The sequence below is a fragment of the Thunnus maccoyii genome, chromosome 4, assembly GCF_910596095.1.
Source record: "Thunnus maccoyii chromosome 4, fThuMac1.1, whole genome shotgun sequence".
Classification (NCBI taxonomy): Eukaryota; Metazoa; Chordata; class Actinopteri; order Scombriformes; family Scombridae; genus Thunnus; species Thunnus maccoyii.
Genome location: NC_056536.1, coordinates 11,409,113 through 11,435,444, shown reverse-complemented (window position 1 = coordinate 11,435,444; position 26,332 = coordinate 11,409,113). Strand labels below are relative to the sequence as shown.

Here is a 26,332-nt window from a genome sequence, read left to right as displayed (position 1 = left end):
TTCCACAAACTGGTATACTTGTGATAACTAGCACATTTTGGGTAGGAATTTTGTGTTGGAAAGATTATGTGCTGGCCTTGTTAAGATACCCTTAATCCAGCTGTTTACAACTAACAATATTAGTGATGAAAATTTGGCTCTGGAGTATTTAAAAAAAACCTTAAAAAACAAAAATGCAGACATGTTGTGATTTAACATCAAAAGTACCATTTGGAATCATATTGTTTTGGTCCAGCAGTGACAGACTGAAATGTTATCACAACTCATTAATAAAATTTATATTCTATAAGAATAAGTAAATTAAAAACTAGTTTTTAGTGGATCTATAGCCTCACTGTTTTTGTTCTAGTGCTGTAAGTGACGGCTAATTTCAGTAATTGACAGTCATTTTGATTCAGTTTAATCTGATGTTCACTTATAAAAGAGGAAAAAGAAAAAACACAACTTGGTCTATGAACAATGTTGGCAAAGCATCAAGGCCCCTACTATAGTCATACTTACATATTCTGACTCAACAATACTGTTTGTAATGTATTTTATGTATCTCAGGTATAAATTGCTCACAATTCATCACACATCTGTCCACATGTGCAACCTCTTCAACACATCAGGTAGAAAACTAACTGTATGTAGAGTGACCTGTCGGTAAATAATACGACACTATACATTGTAAGTCTTCCGGTTTATAATTTGGGTTTTTCTTCTCTCAGAGGACTCATCTGTAAAGACGTTTCAGTCTACAGTTAGTTAAACTGGTGTTCTGAAGTGGGCTGCACTGGTGAATGTGGGACAAAGTGGAGGAATGGTCCAGTGTTAGTGTATGTATGTGTGTATGTGTGTGTGTTTGTGTGTGTGTAGAAGTGTTTGCATGTGTGTCCCTCCTATCCAGAATAGTAGTTGGTGGGGACGAAGGGCATCTTGCTGACGGTGGCGGGCACTGCTTTTTTCCGGACCTCAACCTGGATGGCTGTTCCATTCTTAGCAAATGCGGCATCCACGTAACCCATGGCAACGTTCTTCTTCAGACAGGGAGAGGGGCAGCCGCTGGTCACCTCACCTGAATAAAACAGCAAAGAATAAGTCTTTCAAGGGTAATATCTAGCAGACAACCTTCAAACTCTCTTAAGATGCAGAATTAAACCTTTTTGGTGGAAATATTAAGTTGGACCTATTCTGTGTTTGAGATCTACTTCCTGAGCAGCAGACTGACCTGTTGATCCTGTTTACTTTTAACTTGCTTACACATTACATTTGGTCATTTAGTCATTTAGTCACTAAATGCTAGGACTGACAATATGCTTGAAATCATAAGGATTATTTTCAAAACTAATATATGTCATAACATGGCTCATGCATCCAAGATAATGTGACAAACCCATTGACATGGTAACATTATGTATGATGTCAAACTAAACTGAACATTTAATTAAATTCTATATTTTAAAGCCAAAGTGTGCGGGATTTGAAAATGTCTGACTTTAGTGACCCCTAATGGTAGGTGTAGGTATGGTAATCATAAAAAGCAAAAAGCTTTAGACATAAAATATTTTTAGGTCAGTGGTGGTGCTTCAGGTTATTTTAGTTTGGCTTCGACAGCTGCCTCAGTGTAAGTTATGAATACATTAAACCATAAAAATATACAGTACCAGTCAAAAGTTTGGACTGGTAATGTTTATATATATTTAGAGATTTTATAAAATAAAAAAATCCTTAATCTTAGGTTTATACTTCTTTTATGGAGAAACATACTGTTAATTTCATTCACTTTTCCCCTAACATTGATTATTTTCTTGCCATGATGTTGCCATGTTGTTAATTGAAATACAACCACTGTGTTTGCTTGCTGACCTATGACCTTTCCGTCGGGGCTGAGTATGGGTGTGTGTTGTCTGACGGGGGGACCAGTTGACACCAGACCAACTCTCTTCCTGGCTGTTTTGGCTTTGATCTGAGGTATGATGATGTCAGCACCAGGGAAATCCTTGGTCTGACGCCGACGCTTTCCTGCGTGTGAGAAAACAAAGCGATGGAGTTCATACACCAGGATTGTCAGAGCGAAGTGTACATTCAAGGCTAAACTACTCTGAGTGGACAGCTATGGGCTTGATGAATGAGTTTAGATAAAAGTGCAAGATACGAAGATGTAATTGTTTCAGAAACTAATAAAGCGTAGCTGATGAACTGAATCTGCTTGTGCTTCACCCCAACAAAGTCCTTATAAGAGAGATCTTCTCAAGGTTTGCACTTAGAACTATACACTGACTAATATGTAGCTGGTACTGAAATATCTTCTATTCTTGTATATTTTTTTATTTGTCAGGTCCAAAGGGAGAGAATTAATCAGCTGTGTCAATTTACCCATTCCACAACAGCCTTCTGTGAAGAAAAAAACTATTCATTAAGTATTAAGTAATTCATACTAAAACATCACCTATGGTCCAGACTAAGGTGGCCTCCACAGGCGTGGTGGTCTCATCAATGTCGTTGCCATAGAGACAAAGCCCTGCCTCTAGCCGCAGACTGTCTCTGGACCCCAGACCGGCCAGTTTCACCTCGCTGTTACCCAGCAGCTTCTCCGTCAGCTCCACCACTCTGGACTGAGGTACAGAGATCTGGGACAGACACACAGACAGACTGTAGAGCTGAGTCTCCATCCAACTATGAACTGGAAACAGCAGATTTTAGATTTTAACTCATTAATGTTGAAATTAAAACACTCTATGGAAACAAGTGATGACAGTGTAAAGTCACTCTGTTTTTTTAGATATTTGCTGAGGATGTTGAGGATGCTGATTTCATCACTTCAGCATTTAAAGATACACACGTGATCAAAAACTCATTTTTGCTAAATTCTATAAGTTTGTGGGGTAAAAACACAGAGTGAGTCAAGTGAGTCTCAGCACTGAAGGAAAGAGTAAAGGCAAGACAAATGTATGTGTATGAAAAAAAATCCTGATAAAAGAGAAGCAAACTCCCACCAGCCAACCCACATTCATCCTGTTTTCTACAGAGGTCCAGCAGAGTGGGCAGTGGGAGAGTGAAAAAGGATAAATCCATGCAGTAAACCATCAATCTGGAATTAGTCAGCAGGTTCCTGACATTTTACTGAGAGTTTTTTTTTTAGATTTTATGATTTTTTATTGGCATATTTTGGTGCAGCAACTTCTATATTTCAGTAGATGCAGGAAACTTCTCTCACATGTTTTGTTGCAGCCGACAGTGTGACATCACCTGTAGACTATAATATTCTCCTCTCACATCTCTGTGACTGTCACATCCCTTGACCACTCTTTGCTTTGCTTTTTAGCATCTAACTTCACGTCAAAGCATTCTCATTTTATTTCTGTCACAGTGCAAAGCTGCTCGGATGACACGTCGTTCACAGCTGTTTTCTAATTGTTTTGGCTCTCCTTCTACTGACGCTCCTAAATTTGTTATGTTTTTGTCTACTGATCTCAAAGATACACAGTGTGTTTACTCTTCGGGAACTTTTTGTAAATGAAACTCGCCAACAAACAGAGCAGAACCTTATACGGCAGTATTAGGGACGTGGATTATGCCAGTAATCACATCTCACGAAAAAGAACCCACTTATGAACAGGTGGCGTTCATCAGGCTGAAACGAGCGATTTACGACAAGTTTGGGCAGTTTAGAGAGTTTGTTCTGACTTGAAGCACTCGTATGAGCAAACCTCACAGAAAAAAGCCAGAGAGTTTTAGGACAAAAATACCAAAATGCTCTTGCATGAGGCCCAATGTGTCAAATGTCAGGTTAACTATGAGATACAAGGTAACACTCAGCATCTTTAAACTTCTGTTTAATGTCATAGACATAAACAGATGAATCTTATGAATGACCAAAGGGACACAAAATGAGGAAACGATGTGATGACACTCTACAAACACTTAAATTGTTTGTCCACTATGTAAGTAAGCAATAATACACAACAATGTGTCCTGATATACATTACAAAGGCAAAGGTGAAGAAGTTCATCAAATTCTATATCAGGGCACCTCCTCATTGTTACACTCCATTTAAGATACCTGCCCACCAATTAGACATTTGCATTTTCCATGGCTGTGGCCCAATTATTGTTATGACAGACACAATAACTGACATCTAGTAATCAGACACAAGTAATATATCAACATTATAAATCTTTGCTCAAGGTCAATGTAAAAAAAAAAAAAGCAAAAAAGTGGAGGAAGGAAGATAAAGAGAGAGAAATGATTACCTCCACTCCGTCCTCTCCGGTGTATCCACAGCGGGTGACCCTGCAGCCCTGAACACCAAACACAGTGGCCAGGGTGGAGGTCATGAAGGTCAGCTTACTAAGGTCCTCCTTCAGCCCCTCCTGGAGCACCTGAGACATGGACGGACCTGACAACACACAGCTGATTAATTATTCAATTACACTAAGACATGGACATGGTCCTATGTAGAGGAGCTCAAATAGACTATCAACAAAGGATTCAGTTACAAAAGAAAGAAATAAAACTACAAAGAATCAGTGCAGGGAAGGAAGGAGGAATGGAAGAAGCACCACAGAATATTTTACCTTGCAGAGCAATCAGCGCTTCATCAAGGAACTCAAGATCCACATCAAAACCTGCCGCTTTGCACTCTGCCAGTCTGGCCTACAGGCAAAACACACACACACATATGTCAGACACTTTCTGTCAGTCTACCTGACTCTCACCTGTCTGTCTACACACACTGTCTGTCTTAATTCACCTTCATATTAGCAGAGTCCTTGTCAGCGCAGCCAGCGTTGGAGACGACGTAGAGGTAGCCCTGGTCCGTCTTTGTCACTATCAGGTCGTCAATAATCCCTCCTTTCTCATTGGTGAAGAGGGTCAACGTACCCTGAAGGGTGATGGAGCAGGGAGAGATGAGTGGAAGGTGAATTTATTTCTTATACTGGAACACTGTCCAGTTGGTCGAGTTGCTCCAAGTCTGATGCCTCATGTAAGCATGTTACGTTACACTATTCTTCTGTTCACACTCGGCAATAAAATGTGTCATAAGTGATGTCATTATAGGGCTCAATTTTTCCAATACACTAATAAGCGTATTTTCTAAAATGTTAAACTATTGCTTTAACACTAGATCACTTGACTACGATGTTGCTCGTAGTGATGAACCCACAGCCAATTGTCACCAAACTCTGAAATTCCCCTCATCTCTACAAGGCTTTCTCTACCAGCGCCTTTCAGCTGATTGTTTTGGTTTTTCCTGCCTGCAACTTAACTGTTTTGGCTCAGTCTCACCGGTCTCATCAGTGTCCATTTCAGACCCAACGGGGAGCTGTTTTTAGTAAAAGAAAACTCCTAAAATCCTGCTGTATGTTACCTGCCCAGCACCAGTTGACAGACAGCAACTAACTTGTGAAGAAAATTGAGCATTTAGCAGCTAAAGAGCAAAATATTTCCCTCAGGAGTTTGTGGAAACCAAAATCAGAGCTAAAGGGGGAGAGAATATTGGACTTAAATTCCTCAGGTGGCATGAAACACAACTCTAAATGATTGAATTGTTTGCCAACAAGTTTGCTATATCAACTTAAAATGTTATCATGTCAGAACTGTGTTTTCAGCTTGTTTCTGCTGCCCCCAAGTGGCCAAAAATCAGTTAATGCAGGTTTAACTGGAAACAAAACTTCATCTCACCTGGTTGTCCTTGAGTTCTGCAATATCCGCAACCACTAGAGACTCCATGAACTTCACTCTGTCTTTGCCATGGACTTTGGTCTGATGGGTAAAAAAGCAAAAAAGATATAATCAAATATAGCAACAGCATTTTTTTTGGTTGGCTGGGTTGTGGATAAAGAAAAATGATCCCTGTCATAACTACTATGTTACACTATGATGACGTGTGTCTATTTATATCATATATAAGTTTGTATGTATATTTCCTTACCTGTGTTAATGTGCGTATGTATCTGTTTGCATGTGTATGTTTATACTCGTCTCACCTGCAGCATGTGGCTGACATCGAAGATGGAGCAGTGCTCTCTGGTGTGCATGTGTGAGGCGATGTGACTGTCTTTGTACTGGACGGGCATACTCCAGCCCGCAAACTCCACCATCTTTCCTCCATGCTCCCTGTGGAAGTCAAACAGCGGAGTCCTCTTCAAGGCAGCCTGGGGGAAATGAAACACTATAATGAGTGTAGGGTTGGGCAATATATTGATATTATATCAATATCGTGATATGAGACTAGATATCATCTTAGATACTGGATATCATAATACTGTGATATGGTCTAATTGTTGTCTTAACCCACTTAGTCATTCTATCCACATTACTGATGATTATTTATCAAAAATCTCATTGTGTAAATATTTTGTGAAAGCAGGTATTTTGTCAAAAATATTGTGATATTTGATTTTGTCCATATCACTCAGCCCTAAATGTACAAAATAATAGAAAGAACTACAGTTGAACGGTCAATAACTTACTTTATTTTGCAATTTTAATAGTTATGAAGTGGTTGTTGATATATGCATCTTAAAAAGGTGCAAAAATTTGGATTTTTAAACATTCATTCATGTTAATATATGTAATAACAACAAATCAAAAACTGTTTCTAAAAAACTATTTTATAACAAGCAGATTTCCCCCCAAAATGTGATCAAATATTAACATAATACCACATTTCTGTTCATACAGCTCAGTTTATAGTCTGATTTGTCAAACGATGAAATGTCAGAGCGACGGGTCTGTTGTGTTCATTCGGCCCCAACTTCTGACCTTTGAACTAGCCAGTGAGGGGGGTTTATCAGTGCAGCCGCAGTGCATCATGGGAACGAGTGTGTCTGTACTTTACATAAGACTCAATTGCTTTTTACAAAACTGTACAAGTCCAAAGTCAGCTGTTAATTTGAATGAACAGAGGAGAGGTTGGTGTTGTACTACTGTTGCACACACACCCACACACTTCATGAACAGATTAGATACACGTGGTTAGGACTTTACTCTTTTTACTCATTTTGCTTTGTGCAACACTAAAAGATAAATCCCAAAAATAAAACCTTTATCTTAGAAGCTTAATAATTTGCAGAAACTATACATTTTGAGTCACGCTACTCATGCCTGCTATATTAGTCATAAAAGTGAATGAAGATCTGAATGAATAAATCTCGTTAGCAGAGTGTGAGACAGCAGTACTGAAGAATCAGTCACTCGTGGTTTTAATAAAATCATCTTGTGCGGCTCAGTGAAGTGAGGCAGGCAGAGGGAGGGTGATGATGGTCTACTGGGACAGATGTACATTATGTCTGCATGAGCTGACTGCTGCTCTCACAGACTCTCATGTATTTTAACATGCTGTAACACTGATAGAGCCACTTATTTAATCTGAGGTTTTCTGGAGTGAAGTTCAAACATGAGTGCCAAAACAACCTTTCCAAAAGAACAATTAATACACCATATAAAAGAATACAAAGAATATGTATACATACATACATATATATATATATACAGTAATATCTTAGGAAAGCAAACACCATAAAGTATGATAATATCAACACAGAGGACCACAGATATTCTTTTTTTTTTAATATTCTAGTGATGACAGGTGAAAACTTCAAGGGTGAGGTGGTTGAAAAATGCAACACTTTGTACTACAGGTAGTGTTTTCATCATCTTCCAGTCTGAAAACTGTGATTTAGCTGCTTAAACCAAATGTAACACAAAAGCACGCTGAGTAACTTGTAGAGGTGCAGCCTTTACTTCATGGTCTACTTACCTCTGCACTTGAAGCGTGTCTCTGCTGCTGCTGCTGCTTCTTCCCCGCACATCCAGCACCAGCGACCCGCAGCAAACCGTCCCTGGAAGCCCGCAACCTGAGCCCCGAACCCCCGACCCCAACCAGCAACCGAGCCCACATCCTGCCACCTGAACCCCCGCTGAAGTCTCACACACACTCGGTGGTCCTGACGGGTAACACTTCCTCTGCGTTACTCAACTCTTTGGACTCCAAACTCCGGAATTTCTGCTCTCCTGGCAAAAACACATGAAGCGGCAGCGATTGGAGGAAGGAGCAAAGACTTGTGGGAGATGTAGTTGATTGGTCGGTTTGCCCTGCAGGAGTTCATTGTTGATGCAATGATTCATGCTTCATCATATCAAACACCTCAGATATTAAAGAAACAGGGGTTGATTTTAGGCATGTTGTCCCAGCTCTGGAGTCATAATAGGCTATAAGGCATATCGGCTGATCACAGATTGTATTGATTATGCATCTACAAAGAGTCATAGGAAGCTGAACTCTCTTAATGAGGCTCCCACAATAATGACAGTTTATAGGTTGTCTATTGAAAGTATTATTATAGACTTTGTGCTCTGTGTATTGGTTTTGTACTGCCAGTGTAATACAGAGGGATATTTTAAGTTTATTTAAGTCATGTGGCTTATGAAGGGTCAACCAGGAGAGTCTGGACCACATATTCCCAGTTTAAGCACCAAATAATGGGACCATAAGTCTTAATTATCCATGTCACAGAAGTCCTTATTAGGACATTTAGCTATGTGGTGAATGCATTATAGTTTTATGTGATTGTTTTGAAAGGATGTGATATAATTGAAAGATGCAAAAACTTGGCAGACTGGCTCAGCTACGCTACACTCGACTGTTTGTTAGTGTTTTTCTCCCTTTATAGGCAGTGGCTCCAAGTGGGCAAAACAACTGGGAAATAACAAATTACCTTATTCAAAAATGAAGAGTGATAGGAAACATCATGGAGGGTGTTAAATTGTCTATCCCTTAGATCCTCATACACCATATTTATGAGATTAAAAAATACTGTTACTTTAATTATTTGGAAAACAGCACATTTGATGGTGACTTAATGCTGTACTGTGCATGCAGATCTTAATGCATTTATGTTTAATATTAAAGCACGAAGTGTCAGACCATAACTCTCAATAATGCCCGTTCTATGTTTTTCATTTGCAAACTTTAACTTAATAAATTGGAAATTATATGCATGATTGTTGGATTTCGCCAGTTGCTCTTATCTTATTCACATTCTACAGAAATCCTCCAAACATTTAATCTCTTCTGTCCGTTGTTCAGAAAAGGATTTTCCACTACCTGAAAGTTTAAGTGGTGTTTTTGGTCAGATATGACCACTTGACCACATTGATATTTGTGCATGTGAGTACTTGTACCCCATCATGCCCTCGCCCCAGATCACTGAGTCATCCTTTGGTCTGAGAATCTAATAATAAACCCATGCCTCTACTGCTATTTTAGGCCTTGGGGGGCCTGCGGGGTTGGGCATGTGCGTAAGCCTGTTTGGAGGGGGTAGTGGGCTTGAGAAGACATCCTCTCTCTCCATGTTTCTTGCTCTCTCTACCTCTCTCACAGGGCAGCTGGGGTGGGCTAAATGGGAACACATATACAGTAGAAAAGGGTGGCACTGGGGTGTCCTACAGTTGTTCAGTGACACACACACACACACACACACACACACGCACACAAGGATCCGGAGGTTCCCTTTTGTTTTCATACATCACGGATTTTACTGGAATCATTTATTCATTCTTGGGATTTACTTTGAGTTCGGTTGGATTACCTTTGTCACTGGATGGTTCCTGGATAACTTGTGTGGACATTTAATATGACTTTTTGCTGCTCCCGTGGGTGCAGACACATGTTTTGGCAACTGGTCGTCTGTGTGTGAGTAGACCGGGTGAACAAGAAGAGTGACTGACAAGAACAAACAAGCAGACGCACAGATACGAATCAACACAGCTCTTGTTAATGGTGATAGAGGGTAAGTTGGCCTCAGTGTGGTCTGTTAATCAGGTAGACAAGTTAATCATCCATTCATTCATTCAGTTAGTCAGTCAGTCATTAGATAAAAGTCTGTTGTGTCCTTTGGCCCCTTATTCAAATTTCAGCAGCATTGTGCCTTTACGGGTTTCACAACCAGCCCTAAGTATAGCCCTAATGAATCATCTATTTATATGACCTGTTTGTTTTGTCTTCAGATAGAAAGCCTGTTGATCTGTTTTCTAACCCTCTAAAATGATACATCCTTACACGTCGACCTATTTTAACTACAGGATATCTACTAAATCCTTCCCTGTTTTTCTATCATCTCTTCCGCTTTCTGAGGCAACACATATGTCTTCATCACTATCATTTACTTACTTGATATTTGAGATTTAGATTGAAACTAAGATCCAACAGAACTAGCTAATACAGCTGCAGTGTAAAAGCCAATGCCATATCGATATTATTTACTAATGTGAGGCAGGCAAATGACCACAGGCGCATACTTCTGCATTTACTGCCACAGTATTATATGTATTACTTAACCATAAAGTGATTTTCACAGGTCTGACTGTGCACTATCAACACATCATGAAAAGCTACCAGCTCTTGATAAATCAACTCACTCAATCTTTCCCTTTACTTTGCAAATGCAAATGAAAACTAATGTGATTAACATTATATAAGAGATACACTCGTGTTGTTATGGATTGCTGACCTTCTAGTCATAAACTTGCCAATCATATTTAGTCGTGTGGATTATTCAGAGCCCAATTCCATCTTGTTGAGAAACTAATTGTGGCTGTAAATATGCCTTTTTCACAGCAGACATTTTGACTTGTCATAGCAGGAAAAGCACAGGTGTGACTAATAACCTCAACAATGGCTCCGTTGTACTCAAGTGTCCCAGTAAGCCACGGCAGTGTGACAGTGAGCCAGCATGTACAATACCAGGACCCTAAAACTGAAGCATCATTAATTTCATTATCTACACCTGTGCTTTTCATTATGTGACATGTCAAAATGTCTGCTGTGAAAAAGGTTTATTTTTTGTACATCCATTCATAGTACATTGCCTTTCATGGTATCCGTTCAATCACAGACCAGCCTGGTTGCATGGCACAGCTTCAGGGAGATTATACACCTTCCAGATATGTTCACTGGAAAAGAGATGTTGAGTAGATATAGTAGTACTATCTTACACCATCTGACTGTCTCTACATCTGGTCATCCTGAATTTTCTCCCAAGATAAGGCGAGATGTCGAGGCCTCCTTCCCAGGCCAGCCCTCGATCCTACAGGGTCAGTGAAAGAGATCTCACTGAGATAGAGCTCCATTCTGTAGACTCCATCAATGACCTCCACCGGACACACCCTGAACACAGCCACAAAGGTACAAACACACACACACACACACCAAACACAGCCACAAAGGTACACTCACACTCACACACACACACACCCTGAACACAGCCACAAAGGTACAAACACTCACACACACACCGAACACAGCCACAAAGGTACACTCTCACACACACACACACACACACACACCCTGAACACAGCTACAAAGTTATACACACACACACACACACCTTGAACACAGCCATAAAGGTACACACACACCCTGAACATAGCCATAAAGGTACACACACACCGAACACAGCCACAAAAGTACACACATACACGCACCGAACGCAGCCACACAAGTAAACGCACATACACTAGGGATGTGCAGAGAGGCCTGTATTTGTATCTGTATTTGTTGAGGCAGCAAAATTATTTGTATTTGTATTTGAATAAAAGTGGAAAAAGGCTTAAAAATCCTGTTTTGTTTTTATTACGCTTTTAATTTTAGAAAATTTAAGTGTTACAATAAGTGTTCATGAATAAACTACCTTAAGAAGGAGGTCCCCACATCTGGTCTTGAACTGGAGTCTCCCAGATCATAGACGACTGCGCTAACTACTGAACTAAAACTTTATTCATCACCTCATTACAGACAGAGCTCTACCTATTTATACACCCATAACACAGAGACAGCACACAATGTAACGTGTAGGGAAGAACTTCAAAGGCGGTTATTGCTTTACAGTTTCATTTATTGCCTATTTTTTACAACTTAACTTTGTGGAAAGGAGAAGGGGAACAACAGGTTATGGAGAGTCTCTTGGGAGCACTATGTGTGTGTCAGTAGCTCAGCTTTATCTCTGGGGAACACCCACAACTCCAGGAGTGATGTCCAAATAAGGAAATGTGCGTCATGTAGCGGGTGGATGTGAATCCCCTCGTTGAGACCTGCTGGTAGACGTAACAGCGGAGCAGACAGACTGAGATAGCGATGTAACCGATCTGTGTGCTGGTATTTGATATGGTTTTTTATTTCTTCCCAAAAACAGATAATTTTTAAAATATTTGTATGAAACAAATAGCCGTTAAAAACCCACTATTTGTGCTTTGCTGAATAACATATTTGTATTTGGGCACACCCTTAACACACACACACCTCAAACAGAGACACAAAGGTACACACTGACGCTGACTGACCTCTCTGTATATGATTTCAGGCATGAGGCCTCCTCGCCCGGCTTACACACCCTCCCCAAATGGAAACCTTTACACATGTGACATGACAGCTGTCAATCAAAGAGGGCATCCAGTCAGCGGCAAATGGCAGAGCCGTCTGCAGGATATGTTGACACCGAGTTCATCACGTGCCTACGCCATGGGCTGCGCTATCATCACTTTGCTTCTGCTAACAGTCTTACTCATCTTCTACTTTTTAGGTGAGATATCAATTTGATTTTATTTGTTCCACCTGATAATTCCCAGTTATTTTGTCTTTCTTGCCCAATTTTCCCCAGCTTTATTCGCATTTGTCATCTTATTGGCAATTATCCACTATAATTTCCACTTCAAGCTATATGATGTAATCATAAGACTTTTTAAAATATCCGAATCTTGCAGTATCTTGCTTTGTGTAACCCAGGATGGACAAATTGACAGTATTCCTTTATGTCTGTTGCTCCTCCAGTCCAGCAGGGCGGTGCACTGCGGATGCTGACCGACGCAGTAAGAGAGAAAGAGGCCGCAGCCACAGAGCTGTCACTGCTGATCCAAGAACTGCAGACACTGAGACACAACCTGACAGCCATGAGAGGAGCGACATGAGGAAGGAGGCACAGAAAACTAAATATGCACGCAGATACACTTTAAATACTGGACATGAGAAGGTTTAAAGTGCAGAAAAGTGTGTTTTATGGTGGATTTTTCCTTTAAGATGAAAATTGTTTGTGTATGTGAATGTCAATTGAACCATGTAACAAAAGAGATGGGAGGTTTCTGAAAATGTTTTCCCTCTCCTCCGCCCTGGTAACAAGGAGAAAGACTTTTGAATGAGCTCACATATTGTTGTTGTTTTGTGTTGGTGCTGTTATTAAAAGCGGTGTGACTGGTCGAATTAAATGAATTATTATACTATTGTATTCTCAAAGCATTACACTGCATAATACACATTTAATGTTTTTAGCAAAAAACATTATTATTGCACAAAATATTAACTTAATATAAGTCTCTGCAAGGTAAAACGTTGCCATTCTGTCATACAAAATGTGTTCAAATGAGACAATATCTTTAAAAATGGAAAGGCTGTTTACTTTTCATGTTGTTATTTTGTGTGAGGAAGTGTAAGTGTCATTTATTTAACATTGTGCGTAACAGAAAAAGTAGCATGTGGAACAACAGCCAGTAAAAATAAGTTTGGCTGACATAAAGTCAGCCAACCGACTCTGATATCAAATCATTAAATGCAATAACACAAACAAGACAGTTTTCCAATGATGTATTTGTTGGCCTGTTTGTATTCTTGTGTTTAAAAACAAACAAACAAAAAAAAAAAGGTTACATAAGCAAAAGTTGAAGAATTTATCTCCCAATATTAGCATTAGATAACAAATTATATAATTATTTTCAAAACATTTCAATGGTTCGTGAACTGTGTGTAATTATGTCATACTTTTTACATAAGACTCATCATTTTGTGTGTTCATTTCTTAAAAGAAGCAAATATGTTTGATTAGATTTGATTTTCACCCAGATTTTACGTCCCTTGGCCAAATTTATTTTGTTTCCTGCTGCAAAAAGATTTATTCACTGTCGTTCAAGATCTTCTTGTGATGAGTGCAGCTCAGAAAATGTAAAAAGTAACAGTAAGTAGAGAGAAAGAAATTAAGAAAATGTAAATGAGTTGCTTCCAGTGAGTGCTGGAGTTTGTCAAAGTAATAAAATAATTAAAATCAATGAATAGTTTAACCAAGAAGTTTTACACCTCATATCATTTAAATCAAAATTTAAAATTTAACGAGAAAAAATTTATCTGAATTTCAGCCAAAGATCTGAGCAACGGCTGACGGCATCTTAATAGAGAGGTTTGGGTTACACATCTCTCTCTCTGTTCTCGTCGTTGGTCTTCTCCTGACACTCCGGTCCGGTCCAACCCGGGTAGCACTGACACAGGAAGTGGTCGTGAAAAACTTTGTCACTGGAGGAGTCAGGGAGGAAGTTGACGTCATTAGGATTGGAAGTGATAGCTGAAAGTGAAGAGAGCATGTGACCGGAGCTGGGGTCTCGCCTGGCACAGCGCCCGTTGCCATGGCAACGCATGATGCAACAGCGCTGGGTGTCAGACCTCAGTGCCCAGACGAAGGGACCCAAGACAGTGTGAATGTAGTCTCTGAGGAGGCCGCACTGATGCTGGCAAGAGAAAGAGAGGGTTACACACACACACACACACACACACACACACACACAAATAACCTTCTCATACACAACATACCTTGGATTTGGCAAATTTCATATCTCCCCATAACACCACTCCAGCAGCTCCCAGTGACGCACTCTCTCCCAATGTGTGCATCAGGTCTGTCTGCACATATACACACACACACACACACACACACACACACACACTATGTTAAGTTGCTAATAATGTGGTCTGTGTTTGTATGCGTGTGTTTATGAGCAGCTTTACATCCTACCTTATTAAGAAAGTTGAGAGAGCGTGTGAATGCTAGCCTAGCGTAGGGAAGGACAGGTGTGGTGTGGTTACCACGGCGCCAAAGAGATGCAACCCTCAAAGCCTCCAGCAGCCTGTGTCTGAGTGCAGAAGACAGAAATGTCCATCAGTACTGACCTGCCTGCTCAAAATTTAGCTCAACTGGAGATGATTAAGAGATAAATAAAGTTGGATTTCAAAGACGTCCACGTGAGATGTTTTTATGACTGAGGCAGCTTGATGTGAGTGAACATATCTTCATGTTTCTTAGCTCTCTTTACCTGACCATCAGAGCTGCGTCCATGGATCCTGCTAGCCGCTGTGGCAGGTATATGCTTGGATAGAGAGCAGTGGACTGACTCCAGAGCCAGGACAGACGATTATTCTGCTCTCTGGTCCCCTTGTGGCAACGACCTGTGTAGCTTTTATCTGATCATACACGTAAAACAAGAACAACACAGGTCAGTTTTTTATCATCAGTAATACCTGACTTTAAGATTAAATAGCTAGTGAAGTTTTCGTACTTTTCAATGATAGTTAATCAGTGATTTATAACAAAGTACTTGCATCATCTCATTACAGCAATGTTGAAAGAATTATATAATCTGCCTGAAAAACCTTTCTGGGTCAAAAAAGAAATCTTTACATACAGTTAAAGTTAGTCCTACCTGTCTTTCTCTTATTCTTATTGGCGCAGACTGGAAAACCATAAAACCCCCAAAGTCCCTGAGGACGATCTCCGACCATCGCTCGCATCGTCTCCTCCATGAACTTCCGCGCGCTCTCCTCAAACTTCTGCCTCGCCAATAACGTCACGGCCTCGTCTGACAAATCCGGACTCTCCTGTCTCACCAGCATCTTGGACAGTCTTCTGTACTCCATCTTGGTTCCAAAGTTTCTCTCCCACACTGGCCGCCACTCTTCCCAGTCGATAACAGCTAAACCGGCGAAGTCTGGCAGCAGCATGCCAGATATCTGTGTCTCTGCAAGGGAAAGGTGAGCGGCGAGGTCACTGAGCTGCGGGATTCCACCGTTCACCTTGTTGCCGTCTCGGGAGAGGTACGGGTATTTCCCCAGGTGGTCCCGGTAGAAGATAGTCATTTTCTGAAAGGTTTGAACATTTATCCACGTGAGAAATATCACCATACTTTTTTTTAAGCCACTTTTAGCTTGTTGTTTTGTTTTTACAGCACATTTACTCAAATCTAGCAGCGCAAGAGACAAATATTTTTCTCTGGAGTTGATGGAGACCAAACCAAAGGTCAAAGTGATTATTTGACTTACATTTGTCATGTGGACAGAAAGAAAACTCCAAATGAATGTCAACACATTAGTCATAACAACTTTATAAGGCAAAAATATGTCCCCTCTGCAACCCAAATGACCAGAAAATTAATCAGCGCATCTTTATAGGAATGTTGGAACAATGATTGTCAAAACTGAACAGAGTGTCTCAGGTGAAATTCAAGATTTTTAATTATGAACCTCAAAATATATTAGCATGAAAATGATCCCATTTAAGGGCACCGGCACAACGTTCTGGCAGTTTTAGACCTGAGATCTCCTAAATCCAATCAATTTTCTAAAAGTTTACTGGAAATGTATTTCATATTTGCCTACATATATTATTTTAATCCTTAGTACAGTGAATCTATGTCAATGATGATCAGTGAGGTATCAATCCCATTGATAATACTGTACTGAGATCAATCACCTGTCCCTGGAAGCTCTGCTGTCGGTTCGCCACTATATCGAAATCTCTCAGGTCCAGGTTGATGTTGTATCGTTCCAGACAGTGCGACGTGGGCATGTTCCACACCACAACAAAAGGCCGGTCCTGCAGGACTGGACCTGCTGCGGCCACGGCAGGCAGGGTGTATCCACGGGTGGAGGTTTGTGACGAGGAGGTGCAAGGGAGGGGAGAGAGGAAGAGGAGGAAGAGGGAGGGGAGAGGGAGGTGAGACAGCACCATGGCTGCTCATCCACTGACGTGTCCTTCCTGACAGGAGAGAGAAACAGGCCGGTGAGATTTATTCACAAGGAACTTTCCTGCAACTACCGTAAGAAATTCAACACACACAGTTACAATTAAAATAGCCATTAATTAGTTGTTTGGACACTGAGGTCATTTTAACACCTTCTAAGCTTTTATTTGATGATTTATCTCCAGACAAGTAATAAAATGGTAAAATAAACACAATTCAACCAAATATTTCAATAAATTCTCTTTATTTCCATAATTTTCCATCATTGAAACAACATATAAGATTTTCATCAGTTTAATCAACATTAACAGATCTTTAAAACATGAATAAGGCTTCAGTTCATAAAGGCACATCATCACAATGTCACATAACTCAAAAGTAGCAGCAGATAATGACTAGATTTACAGTACATATACAGTAATTCACCTGTTGGCTTGTTTGGTGGAGCCAAACACATGTTTTCAAAATTCCCTTTGCAGAGAGCAAAAAGTTGGTGGGTATTCTTTGATTGTTGATTGATCATTTGTGATATTTTCTAATTTACCTGTTTGCTTACTTGGGTTCCAAAACAAATTTTGTGGGTTTTTTTTGTCTCCTCCCAGTGAAACTTACTAAACCAATGATTGATTTCTTTCACTTGAGCTCCAGTTTATGCAGCAAAGAGATCAAAGCCCCATAAATTCAAACCTGTGACATCCTTGTCACAATCCCACCTCGAACCATTCACAATTGCTTAAGTGTTGTAAACATGTAGTATCTAAATCAGTTCTTTTCAAGTGAAAAAAAAAGATGAATGTACCCAAATTGCCTTTTATCATAATCCAAGCAGCAGATAATCTGACAATTAACCTTCTTCTTCATTTCAAAAATATCAGATAAAATGCCAGATTATGAAAATAAAAGGTTGTAAAATATAACATCGTAATTTTCATTAAAACCATCTGCTGTGTCAAATCTCAAACAAAGTTCATTAATAAATACTGAGGTTTTAAACAATGAGCTGTGTTTGAGAGCTGTATGATATCTCTAGTTGTACACTGGTGGATTGTGTTTCTATATTTGTGTGTCTTCATGCATGAACCTGTGATCACTTACTGTGTGTCAGTAAAAGATATAAGCCTTCAGACTGTGCATGAGTGTCTTTAAATGTATGAATGAATGAATGAATGTGTAAATGCAAACTTCTTTTCTGTGTTTCTTTGGTTTATTAACACATTTCTGTCTCTGAAGTCGTTCCTTCGTTACACCGTATCTCTGAGAGACCGATAATGACGTGTGTGTTTGTATGTTTGCATTCCTGTTAGTGTCTGAGTGTGTGTTCTTCAGATGTCTTTGTGCATCCAATAGATGGCAACTCCCTTGGCGTCTCTGTAGGGAGTTTCAGTGAGAGTCTGAACCACCGGCTGCCCTGCAGACTGAGGAGGAGGAGGAGGAGGGATGGAAGGAGGAGGTGGAGGGATGGATGAAGGAGGAGGAGGAGGGATGGATGATGGAGGAGGAGGAGGAGGAGGAGGAGGAGGAGGGATAGAGGTAGGAGGTGGAGGGATGGATGAAGGAGGAGGAGGAGGAGGAGGAGGAGGAGGAGGAGGAATAGAAGGAAGCGGAGGTGATGGTGGAGGAGGTAAACTAGTAGGTGGAGGTGACCCTACAACACAAACCCCTCCTGAGTCTCTGTTCCCTTTATGTACTTGAGCATCTGTCTCTGTTCGTGTTTGTTTCTGGGCGTCTTCACTCGGCATTCTGGAGAACCTCAGAAGCATCTCCATGGGAACGAACGCTGTCATGGAGCCTGCGTTCTGCACCGGCGTCGACAGCACATAGCCGATGTGGGCGTAGAAGTGCTGCTTATCGTGGGTGGTCAGACACAAGCGCTTGAAGCCTCGGCTTTTGGCGTAGCGCTCAGTCTCCTCCATCAGAGTCCGGCCGTAGCCCTTCCCCCGCTCTGCCTTGGACACAACCACTGACTCCACAAACAGGCTGCCGCTGTGACCTACGACCCGGGACAGCCGGACGTGCCCGAGCAGCCGCTCTGTCTCTCTGTGGCCCTGCAGGAGAACCAGGCAGACGGGGAACTCCGCGCATGACTTCTGCAGGGAGTGAACGCGGGCTGCCTGGCTCCTCTGCCACTCGGAGTTGACCAGGTCTGCGCAGGGAACCAGCAGGTCGGGACGGCGGTGGATCGGAACCACACGGATCTTCTCTGGCTGTTCAGAGTCTGTGTGTAGCTTCTCTGTCACTTCTCTGTCCACCGTTAAGATCTCACAGACTCTCTCAGCGTGTTGTGTCTGACAGTCTGATGTTGAGATGGGACGCAGATCAGCGTTCAGTCCGTCTCTGGTCCCCTCTTTGGATGTTATGGGTTCAGACCTGTGGTGATCAGGGTTTAACTAAAATCAGTCCTATGGCTCAGAGTAAGGTGTTAGAAGTGTTAGAAAATGTCTTCAGCATGCAGTTCCTCAATTCTGTGTTTAGTCTTATTACATAACACAGCACATAGTTTGAGCAAACAGGTCTAAGTGATCAAAGATGCACTCAAAGTACAATGTACGGTGGCCCTGAGGTGCAAAACACAACAAAAAACCCCATGAAATTTCATATAACGGCTTTGTTGTTATTTTGTAAAATGTTGTGTTTTCTGTTGTGTTTGTGTGTTTTTTGAATTGTTGCTGTGTATTCTGATTTGTTATATGTTTTCTAAAGTGATAAAGTGAGTTTTTGGTCTTTGTTGTTGTGTTTCGCACCTCAGTGCCACCGTACAGACGAGATATTCTCAGTCAAATCCAACGGTAACCAGATAAACGAGACTCTCGTTCTCTCTACAGCAGAATACACACTTGGATCAGATGTTGAATCTTTCTGATAGTTCCTACTGTAAGTTCAGCGCCGCTGTAAGAGGAGACACATGCAGGAGGATAAAACTAGAGTGTTGATCTCCTCCTAATCTACACTTCACATTTTCACTGTAACCTTTACTGTCTCCCTCTCCTGTTTCTAAGTAGACTGATGGGAGTTATGCACCTTGCTCAAGGACACTTTTGGTGAACACAGGGTCAATCATGTTCATGTAGTTCCAGTGTGACTATCAAGCAACCTTCTAGTCACGGCTTTCTGAGGACTTCCTGTATGACTTTCTTATCAATTATTTGGCAAGTGAATTGATGAGTACTTTAAAAACACATTACCCTTGTGTGTTTCAGATGTCAACTATTATCATACTCGTATTTCCCAGATCCTGTTTTGGTGCGCCGGATGATTGTTATATCATGTTTTTTAATGTAACTTTGTGAGACCTATTTTTACACTGTCATTTTAGCCAGATCTCCCCAGTAAAAGAGATAATGTATCTCAACAGACTTCCTGGTTAAATAAAATGATGTGCGTGTGTCCGACAGTGTGTGTGTGTGTGTGCATGTGCTGATTCATTAATGTGCACCTACAGCGTCTCTTTACAGTTAACTGGTGTTGTTTCTAGGAACTTTCAGATGAAAAATGACCTGTGATGGTGTAAAAGACACCCATCTAATACATGAGCAGTGAGTCTGAAATACTGGTAGACTTCAAACTTTTAAATAATCATTTAAAGTGATCTTAACTGAAGAAACCATGTATTTAGTCCATTTGGTTGATTTACAACATTTACATTGACATAGTTTAAGTACAACCTGATGTCTCCAACAGATCTTTGTAGAGTTATTGTGGCGTCTTGTATTGTTGTATAATGCTCTTCGTGGCATCAGTCTGAATGGGGAAGCTTTAGCTCCTTAACACATCTTACCACACAATTTCTAAACAAGGCTGAGCTGCAATGAAGTGAAGATATATTTCACATGCAATACAAGTATACTGGTTTCTGTCTCTGCGTGTTGGTTTAGAATTGCTGCCTATTTTAACAGTTTTAGTACATGAAAACAATCCTCATAAGTGTAAAATCTGAAGGATTCAAGCAGCAGCTTCATATTCTCCTGTCACATCATATTATTAGACCATAATGTCAAATGTTGGCGATTTGAAACTCAGAGTGAGTCAACAGATGGTTGAAGATAGCCGTGTTTGTGTGACAGCTGATGCTATCGTACATTTCTAAGGCCAACAACACTGTTGCGAGGATGATTTTCAGTTCACATGCTCTTTACTAGACTTTAAAATGATCTTTAAAGAGGCAGAAATACAGAGTTAATTTAAAAAGCTGTCAACACTGAGGAGTGGCTGACTGTTTTCACAGCGCCCGATCATGTTTATGAAGAAACGATGCAAATATGAAATATTTTTTTCAAAGATTTGCAGTGACCCAAAGTGTCTGCAATTAATATCATTATTATTATTATTAAGATATATATATATATATATATATATATAAAAATGTATAAAACACTAACTCACCGTGAGAGAAAAGCTGAAGGCAAACACCTGACTCTCAAACAGCTAAGAACTGACTAAACGCAATTTTACACAAGAAGAAGAAGAAGAAGAAGAAGAAGAAAAGGGATGTTTGAAAGATGAAACAGGAAACTTGCAGTGAACTGATAATTACACAGACAATGAACAAGATGACAGCACGTACTGCTTTTCTTAAAGAAGATGACCACAGTTATATGGCACTTCAGACACAGGATATCGGTTACATCTAAATTTGGCCTTAAAAGCAGGAAATAACACCTTTTTTTTAAAAATAGCATGTAGGGCATTTATTATATGCTGTATTGCAAAGAAATATTGGTAAAGATCAATATTTGGAGATCCTCGTTCTCTAAAATTGAGTGTTCAGTCAGCCATGAGCTCTTGAGCAAGGCAGTTACTCCCTTCACATTGTTCTGAGGCCAGCAAGAAAAAATACTTTTGCAAATAAAAATGTCACTTTTTTTTAACATCATTCAGCAGATTGTAAAATTTTATTCAATATTGTGGTGTTTTCAAAGTTAATATATGTCTTGTTTGGGTCTTTCCTCCTCTGCTGGCCTTGTTGTGCAAACATTTAGCTTCACAGTTACCTTTTACAGGATTTTATGGTTTAAATGTGGTATTTTCAACGATCCATCACATATTTTTAAGCTTTTCTGATTAAAAAACAAACAATAAACATAGAATCAAAGGTTTAATAGTCACTGTGAATGTGACATTGATTACTTGAATACAGTTTTGCACGCAGCTTTTTGTTTTGTATATATGTGAGTGACGTGATCCAGTCAATTAATATAAGAAGAATGTGTATTTAAACATCAATCATGACACATCCTCCAAACAATTACTTTACAGTTTATTTAATATCACCTTGAGTAAATAATCATGCACTTTTTATTTATACGTTGGTTTACTGTATAATCCTTCAACATGTCCGGAGGCCCCACACTAAAAGCAGGGCATCCAAACATTAGTTAAGACTCGAACTTCTAATCAGAGGCGCCTCATGGACGCGGGTTTCCGTGGACCATGGACCCCCGGCTGCGGATCGCTGCTTGACGCCACACCATACTATGGGGCGGCGCACGAGAGCACAAAAAAAAAAAAAAAACGAGAGGAAAAAAACTTTTCAATTTAAAAAAAATCGTACTTAGATGACACTTAAACGAGGCGAAGATGATAGATGTTTTTCACCATTATTTTCAATTTATGGGCTCAAATTGTACGTCTGCGCGTGAAACACGTCACAAAGATTAAACATACAAGAGAGTTATCCCCTTCCGCTCCGCCTTTCGCTTAAAGATACTTTAAAGACCATGACACAAACGGAGCCTTTCCACTTTACAGTTGTATGAACTAAGGATCTTGGAGATTGATTAATTAAAATAAAGCAAATTTCTAGCTTCAGACCTCTCCGATATATTGTTTGGACATGCTAGTCCACTTAGGTAAACCTAGTTGTAGATATTATTTTAACACCTACGTAACATGCAATAAACAGCACTGTGACTCAACACTCATGAAATTTTGATAATGCTAAAGAAATCCTTTTATTCCGTTACATATCAGGAAGCCCCGCACTAGTGGCAGGGCATCCAAAAATTACAGGAAAACCCTGAGGCTTCCTGGCTGTTGCTTGCTTATGTTGTTGTTGTTATGATTGTTGTTCTGGCCGCCGTAAGGACATCCTGTTGAAAAACGTGTTAGCTAACTCCGTTAAGCGTGAGCACCGGATCCTATTCTCTGCCTTACCCTCCTCTGCTACGGTTCGTGGATACTCGTTTAGCATGACACCATTCAAATTAATATGTACATCAGATATATTACGCGTTTACACTGTGCAGTAATCCCACCACTAAGATTTAGGAGAGCTATGAGTATAAACAGTTTAGCAGATACATGTACACGGTGCATTATGGGAATATGGCAACCAAAACCACACCTCTACTTTTAGAATAAGGTTATGTTGTTTAGAAACTGCAAATATATGTATTTTTGTTTAAAAAACGATGTAATTAGATAACACTTAAACGAGGCGAGGATATTAGGTGTTTTCATTGTTATTTTTTTCCATGTATGGGCTCAAATCGCGTTAAACACGTGACAAAGATTAAATGTACAAGAGAGTTATCCCCCTCCGCTCCATGTCCACTAACTATCACACAAACGGAGCCTGAACACTTTACAGCTTAATGAACTGAGGATCTTGAGGACTTGGTTATATATAGTAGCTATTCTAAGTTTCTAGTTCCCTGCCTCTCCGATATATTGTTTGGACATACATGTCATTTCTTTATACTAAAGCAATCTTAGCTGAATTTCCTGTGCTAATTGTGCTATAAAAGTGGCGTTTATTAGTGTTAGTGTTATAATTGTAAGATATTGCAATTACGTCACCACTATCATACTAAATCTGAAAATCTTCACATCATTTAAATACACGCTACTGTGCAAACTACAAGATAAATATTTAATAATTCGTTTCTTTAAACATATCAGGAAGCCCCGCAATGAAGCAGGGCATCAAAAAATTGAATGAAACTCTTATTGATCCTCTCCACGGAAATCTTTAGTAAAAGGCGAAAGATTTATACGATCTGAAGAGAATCAAGAGTGTACTGACAAAAAAATAACTAAGTGCCGGTAGCCATTCTCCGCCTTACGCTCCTCTGTTACGGTTCGTGGGTACTCGCTTTAACATTACACACTTTCAATCAATACGTACATGAGTATATATTGAATATTGAGTGTTTGCACTGTGCAATAATCCTACACAAATGTTTTGGAGAGCTGTAAATGTAAATAGTTCTGCAAATACCGTAATTGCAACATGTACACAATGCATCATGGGAACATGGCGACCAAAGCCACGCCTCTACTTTTAGAATAACGTTATACTGTTTTGGAAATTGAAAAAACTATGTATTTTCGATTTTAAAAAATATTTATAATTGGATGACACTTCAATGAAGCGAGGATATTAGATGTTTTCACCGTTAATTTTCACTTATAGGCTAAAATCATAACGCATGCGTATTAAACACTCCAAAGATTAAATGAACAAGAGAATTGTCCCCTTCCTCCCACCCTGTGGCGCAATATACTTTCAAGACAGTATATTTTTTTACTGAGCCGTAAGCAAATCTAATTTCCTTCGAGGAGACATGTTGTACTTTTCTTTCAAGGCGGCGACAGCATCTACTGCAATTAAAACATTTCATTCAGAAACAGTAACGTTTTGTAGTCGTATCAATTCCGCACTTGCGCAGTACGACACATTTACTTGCAGGTATTCGTGTAAATAAATCACCCTAAATTTATTGTCTGTGTACGACAACACACAGCTATCTCATCCATATTAAATCTTAGACGGAACCATTGAGTATTTTTTGCATAATTTTATTTTATGTGCACATGTATATATGTATATGTCTACAGACGGAAGCTCTTTTATCACTCTTTCTCTAGAACCAACAGATCCTTTCTCTCTATCTGTTAACGTAATCTTGTAGGCATAATAAATAAAGCAAGTATAGCTTTTATAGTAAGCAAACAAACTATTGATTAGCAAGGCAGTGACATAATGGCACTGTACTTTTCTAAAAAAAAAAAAAAAAAAGTGAGGAAGACAAAGCCACACATCTCCAGTCAACTGTAATATACCGAAATAAACAGATCTTGTAGCCTCAAACATGAGATTTAAGTTTCTCTGGAGCTTGTTGCACTTTTCACACTAACAAACCCGTAGCGGCAATTAGATGTGTGCGCTACTATCGACTGTTGTGACATCAAAACGTCTTCTTATTTGTAGTTTGTAACTTGTATTCACGACGAAAAGACGCCCAACTCTCCCCTATGACATGTTACGACTGCTTCAGTAGGTAAAACCAGCAGATAATCGTCAATATCCACTTTGTAAAACCACATTTGCCCTCCTCCCTTTTTGGCTTCCATGTAAGGTAAAACTACACAAGTGACAGGAGTCCACACGGCATGCTAGCTAGCTCATTTGCTTATTTTCAGCAATAAAAGTGGACACGCCGCTGTGACATTAGTAGACACGCTCAAATCGACTAGGTTCACTTTTCATTACCGGACACAAATGTACATTTTCGGTTGTTTCCACCTCACTGTAACGTTACCTACATCTTTTTAATCTGGCGGTCGGTCGCCGGTGAAGTCCTCCGAGAGCTTGTGTGGACGCCTGACAGCTGATCTGAGGTCGGCTTCAGTTCCCCAAACAGCTAATCACAGCGGTGGATACCAGCTGATAACTGATCCACGGTCAGTTTACAACCGTAAATACGGTTTTATGATTAACAGAGCATGTTGAGCTGCTGATCATCTCACTGGTGTGTGAGGGCATGACTGCCACCCTGCGGATGGGAGTGATATTAAAATAAAAGATAGATAAAAGATAAAATAAAGATACCGACCTATTGGTACCATAGATTGTATATAAATCAACATATATTAATATAACACATATAATATGATAACAACATATAAAACATCTTTATATACAGTCTATAGTTTATATTGGACAACACATCACAAAACTCTGGCAGATAGACTGTGTGTATTGAGGTGAAATGTTATCTATTTACAAAATATAATCTGCATTGCTCATGTGACTCATCTTTGTAGCTGTGTAAAAACAGTTATCTACAGTTACTGTCTATGAAACTGTATATTATGTGTTTAACACAATGTGTATTTACTGCAGGGCTGTCGTATTACTAGGTAAGGTGTTTATTTTGTCCACCCCTTACATGTAAGTGCATGGCTGAATCATCGAAAAAAAACTGTTTTACCACATTCAATACTGGGCACTGAAGGTCTAGCAGAGTTTGAGTAGAAATTTAATAAAGAGGCAAGACTTTTAACAAAATGTTTGCTTTATTTTTTTTCAGTTTTTTTTATCCAGGACAACTCATTCAAGGATAATCAAGGAGAAATAAGCACTAATGTTTTTTATTAGAATTTTTTTTTCTGTTTTTACATTTTGTCAGAGATGAATGGTGAATTTTTATCAGAATTGGTCAAAGTAAAACAAAAAATAATAAATGAATATATAATAACAATACATTAATAATTAATTCAATACAATGAAGT

The 26,332-nt window shown here is 39.7% G+C and overlaps 4 protein-coding genes and 1 non-coding gene across 6 annotated transcripts; 1 reads left to right on the top strand and 4 right to left on the bottom strand.

Moving 5' to 3' along the window:
* Positions 1–670: 670 nt before the first annotated feature.
* Positions 671–8,092, bottom strand: amt (aminomethyltransferase). The gene is made up of 9 exons (XM_042409261.1): positions 7,749–8,092; positions 5,974–6,141; positions 5,669–5,749; positions 4,737–4,868; positions 4,561–4,639; positions 4,237–4,382; positions 2,432–2,612; positions 1,849–2,004; positions 671–1,057 (listed from the first exon to the last, which is right to left on the bottom strand). Exons 1-9 carry the CDS (start codon positions 7,887–7,889, stop codon positions 882–884), a joined length of 1,260 nt encoding a protein of 419 aa, XP_042265195.1. The 5' UTR covers positions 7,890–8,092; the 3' UTR covers positions 671–881.
* A 1,259-nt stretch (positions 8,093–9,351) lies between these two features.
* On the top strand, positions 9,352–13,346 carry si:dkey-20d21.12 (uncharacterized protein LOC556245 homolog). The gene is made up of 4 exons (XM_042410317.1): positions 9,352–9,780; positions 11,032–11,174; positions 12,349–12,567; positions 12,816–13,346. Exons 2-4 carry the CDS (start codon positions 11,042–11,044, stop codon positions 12,950–12,952), a joined length of 489 nt encoding a protein of 162 aa, XP_042266251.1. The 5' UTR covers positions 9,352–9,780; positions 11,032–11,041; the 3' UTR covers positions 12,953–13,346.
* hyal3 (hyaluronidase 3) lies at positions 13,346–25,526 on the bottom strand. Of its 2 annotated transcripts, none has more exons than XM_042410316.1 (7): positions 25,364–25,526; positions 16,549–16,833; positions 15,503–15,817; positions 15,116–15,263; positions 14,818–14,935; positions 14,616–14,705; positions 13,346–14,533 (listed from the first exon to the last, which is right to left on the bottom strand). In XM_042410316.1, the coding sequence occupies exons 2-7, from the start codon at positions 16,814–16,816 to the stop codon at positions 14,216–14,218; spliced, it is 1,257 nt and encodes a 418-aa protein (XP_042266250.1). In that variant the 5' UTR covers positions 16,817–16,833; positions 25,364–25,526; the 3' UTR covers positions 13,346–14,215. The 2 variants fall into 2 exon arrangements, with proteins under 2 accessions (XP_042266250.1, XP_042266249.1); XM_042410315.1 differs by having other exon boundaries at positions 15,503–15,938; positions 25,364–25,525.
* On the bottom strand, positions 18,142–22,287 carry LOC121895326 (N-alpha-acetyltransferase 80). Its single transcript, XM_042408361.1, has 4 exons — positions 22,246–22,287; positions 21,200–21,252; positions 18,346–19,186; positions 18,142–18,234 (listed from the first exon to the last, which is right to left on the bottom strand). Exons 1-4 carry the CDS (start codon positions 22,285–22,287, stop codon positions 18,142–18,144), a joined length of 1,029 nt encoding a protein of 342 aa, XP_042264295.1.
* On the bottom strand, positions 23,719–23,834 carry LOC121896533. The gene has a single exon (XR_006096029.1). It is a non-coding gene; the product is annotated as a U5 spliceosomal RNA (small nuclear RNA).
* Positions 25,527–26,332: the final 806 nt, after the last annotated feature.

What these genes read in the sequence shown, in the direction of transcription:
- si:dkey-20d21.12 (XM_042410317.1), top strand. Translation starts at nt 11,042, where the DNA reads ATGTCGAGGCCTCCTTCCCAGGCCAGCCCTCGATCCTACAGGGTCAGT. An exon ending in CCCTGAACACAGCCACAAAG is followed by an intron (nt 11,175 to 12,348) that starts GTACAAACACAC and finishes ATATGATTTCAG; the next exon opens with GCATGAGGCCTCCTCGCCCG. An exon ending in ACTCATCTTCTACTTTTTAG is followed by an intron (nt 12,568 to 12,815) that starts GTGAGATATCAA and finishes TTGCTCCTCCAG; the next exon opens with TCCAGCAGGGCGGTGCACTG.
- LOC121895326 (XM_042408361.1), bottom strand. Translation starts at nt 22,287, where the DNA reads ATGGTGTGGCGTCAAGCAGCGATCCGCAGCCGGGGGTCCATG. An exon ending in CCTTCAGCTTTTCTCTCACG is followed by an intron (nt 19,187 to 21,199) that starts GTGAGTTAGTGT and finishes TGATCACCACAG; the next exon opens with GTCTGAACCCATAACATCCA. An exon ending in TCCCTCCACCTCCTACCTCT is followed by an intron (nt 18,235 to 18,345) that starts ATCCCTCCTCCT and finishes CCTCCTCCTCAG; the next exon opens with TCTGCAGGGCAGCCGGTGGT.
- hyal3 (XM_042410315.1), bottom strand. Translation starts at nt 16,806, where the DNA reads ATGGTGCTGTCTCACCTCCCTCTCCCCTCCCTCTTCCTCCTCTTCCTC. An exon ending in GACGCAGCTCTGATGGTCAG is followed by an intron (nt 14,936 to 15,115) that starts GTAAAGAGAGCT and finishes TTCTGCACTCAG; the next exon opens with ACACAGGCTGCTGGAGGCTT. An exon ending in TGAAATTTGCCAAATCCAAG is followed by an intron (nt 14,534 to 14,615) that starts GTATGTTGTGTA and finishes TTCTCTTGCCAG; the next exon opens with CATCAGTGCGGCCTCCTCAG.
- amt (XM_042409261.1), bottom strand. Translation starts at nt 7,889, where the DNA reads ATGTGGGCTCGGTTGCTGGTTGGGGTCGGGGGTTCGGGGCTCAGGTTG. An exon ending in GACACGCTTCAAGTGCAGAG is followed by an intron (nt 6,142 to 7,748) that starts GTAAGTAGACCA and finishes CATTTCCCCCAG; the next exon opens with GCTGCCTTGAAGAGGACTCC. An exon ending in CACCTTAGTCTGGACCATAG is followed by an intron (nt 2,005 to 2,431) that starts GTGATGTTTTAG and finishes TCTCACACGCAG; the next exon opens with GAAAGCGTCGGCGTCAGACC.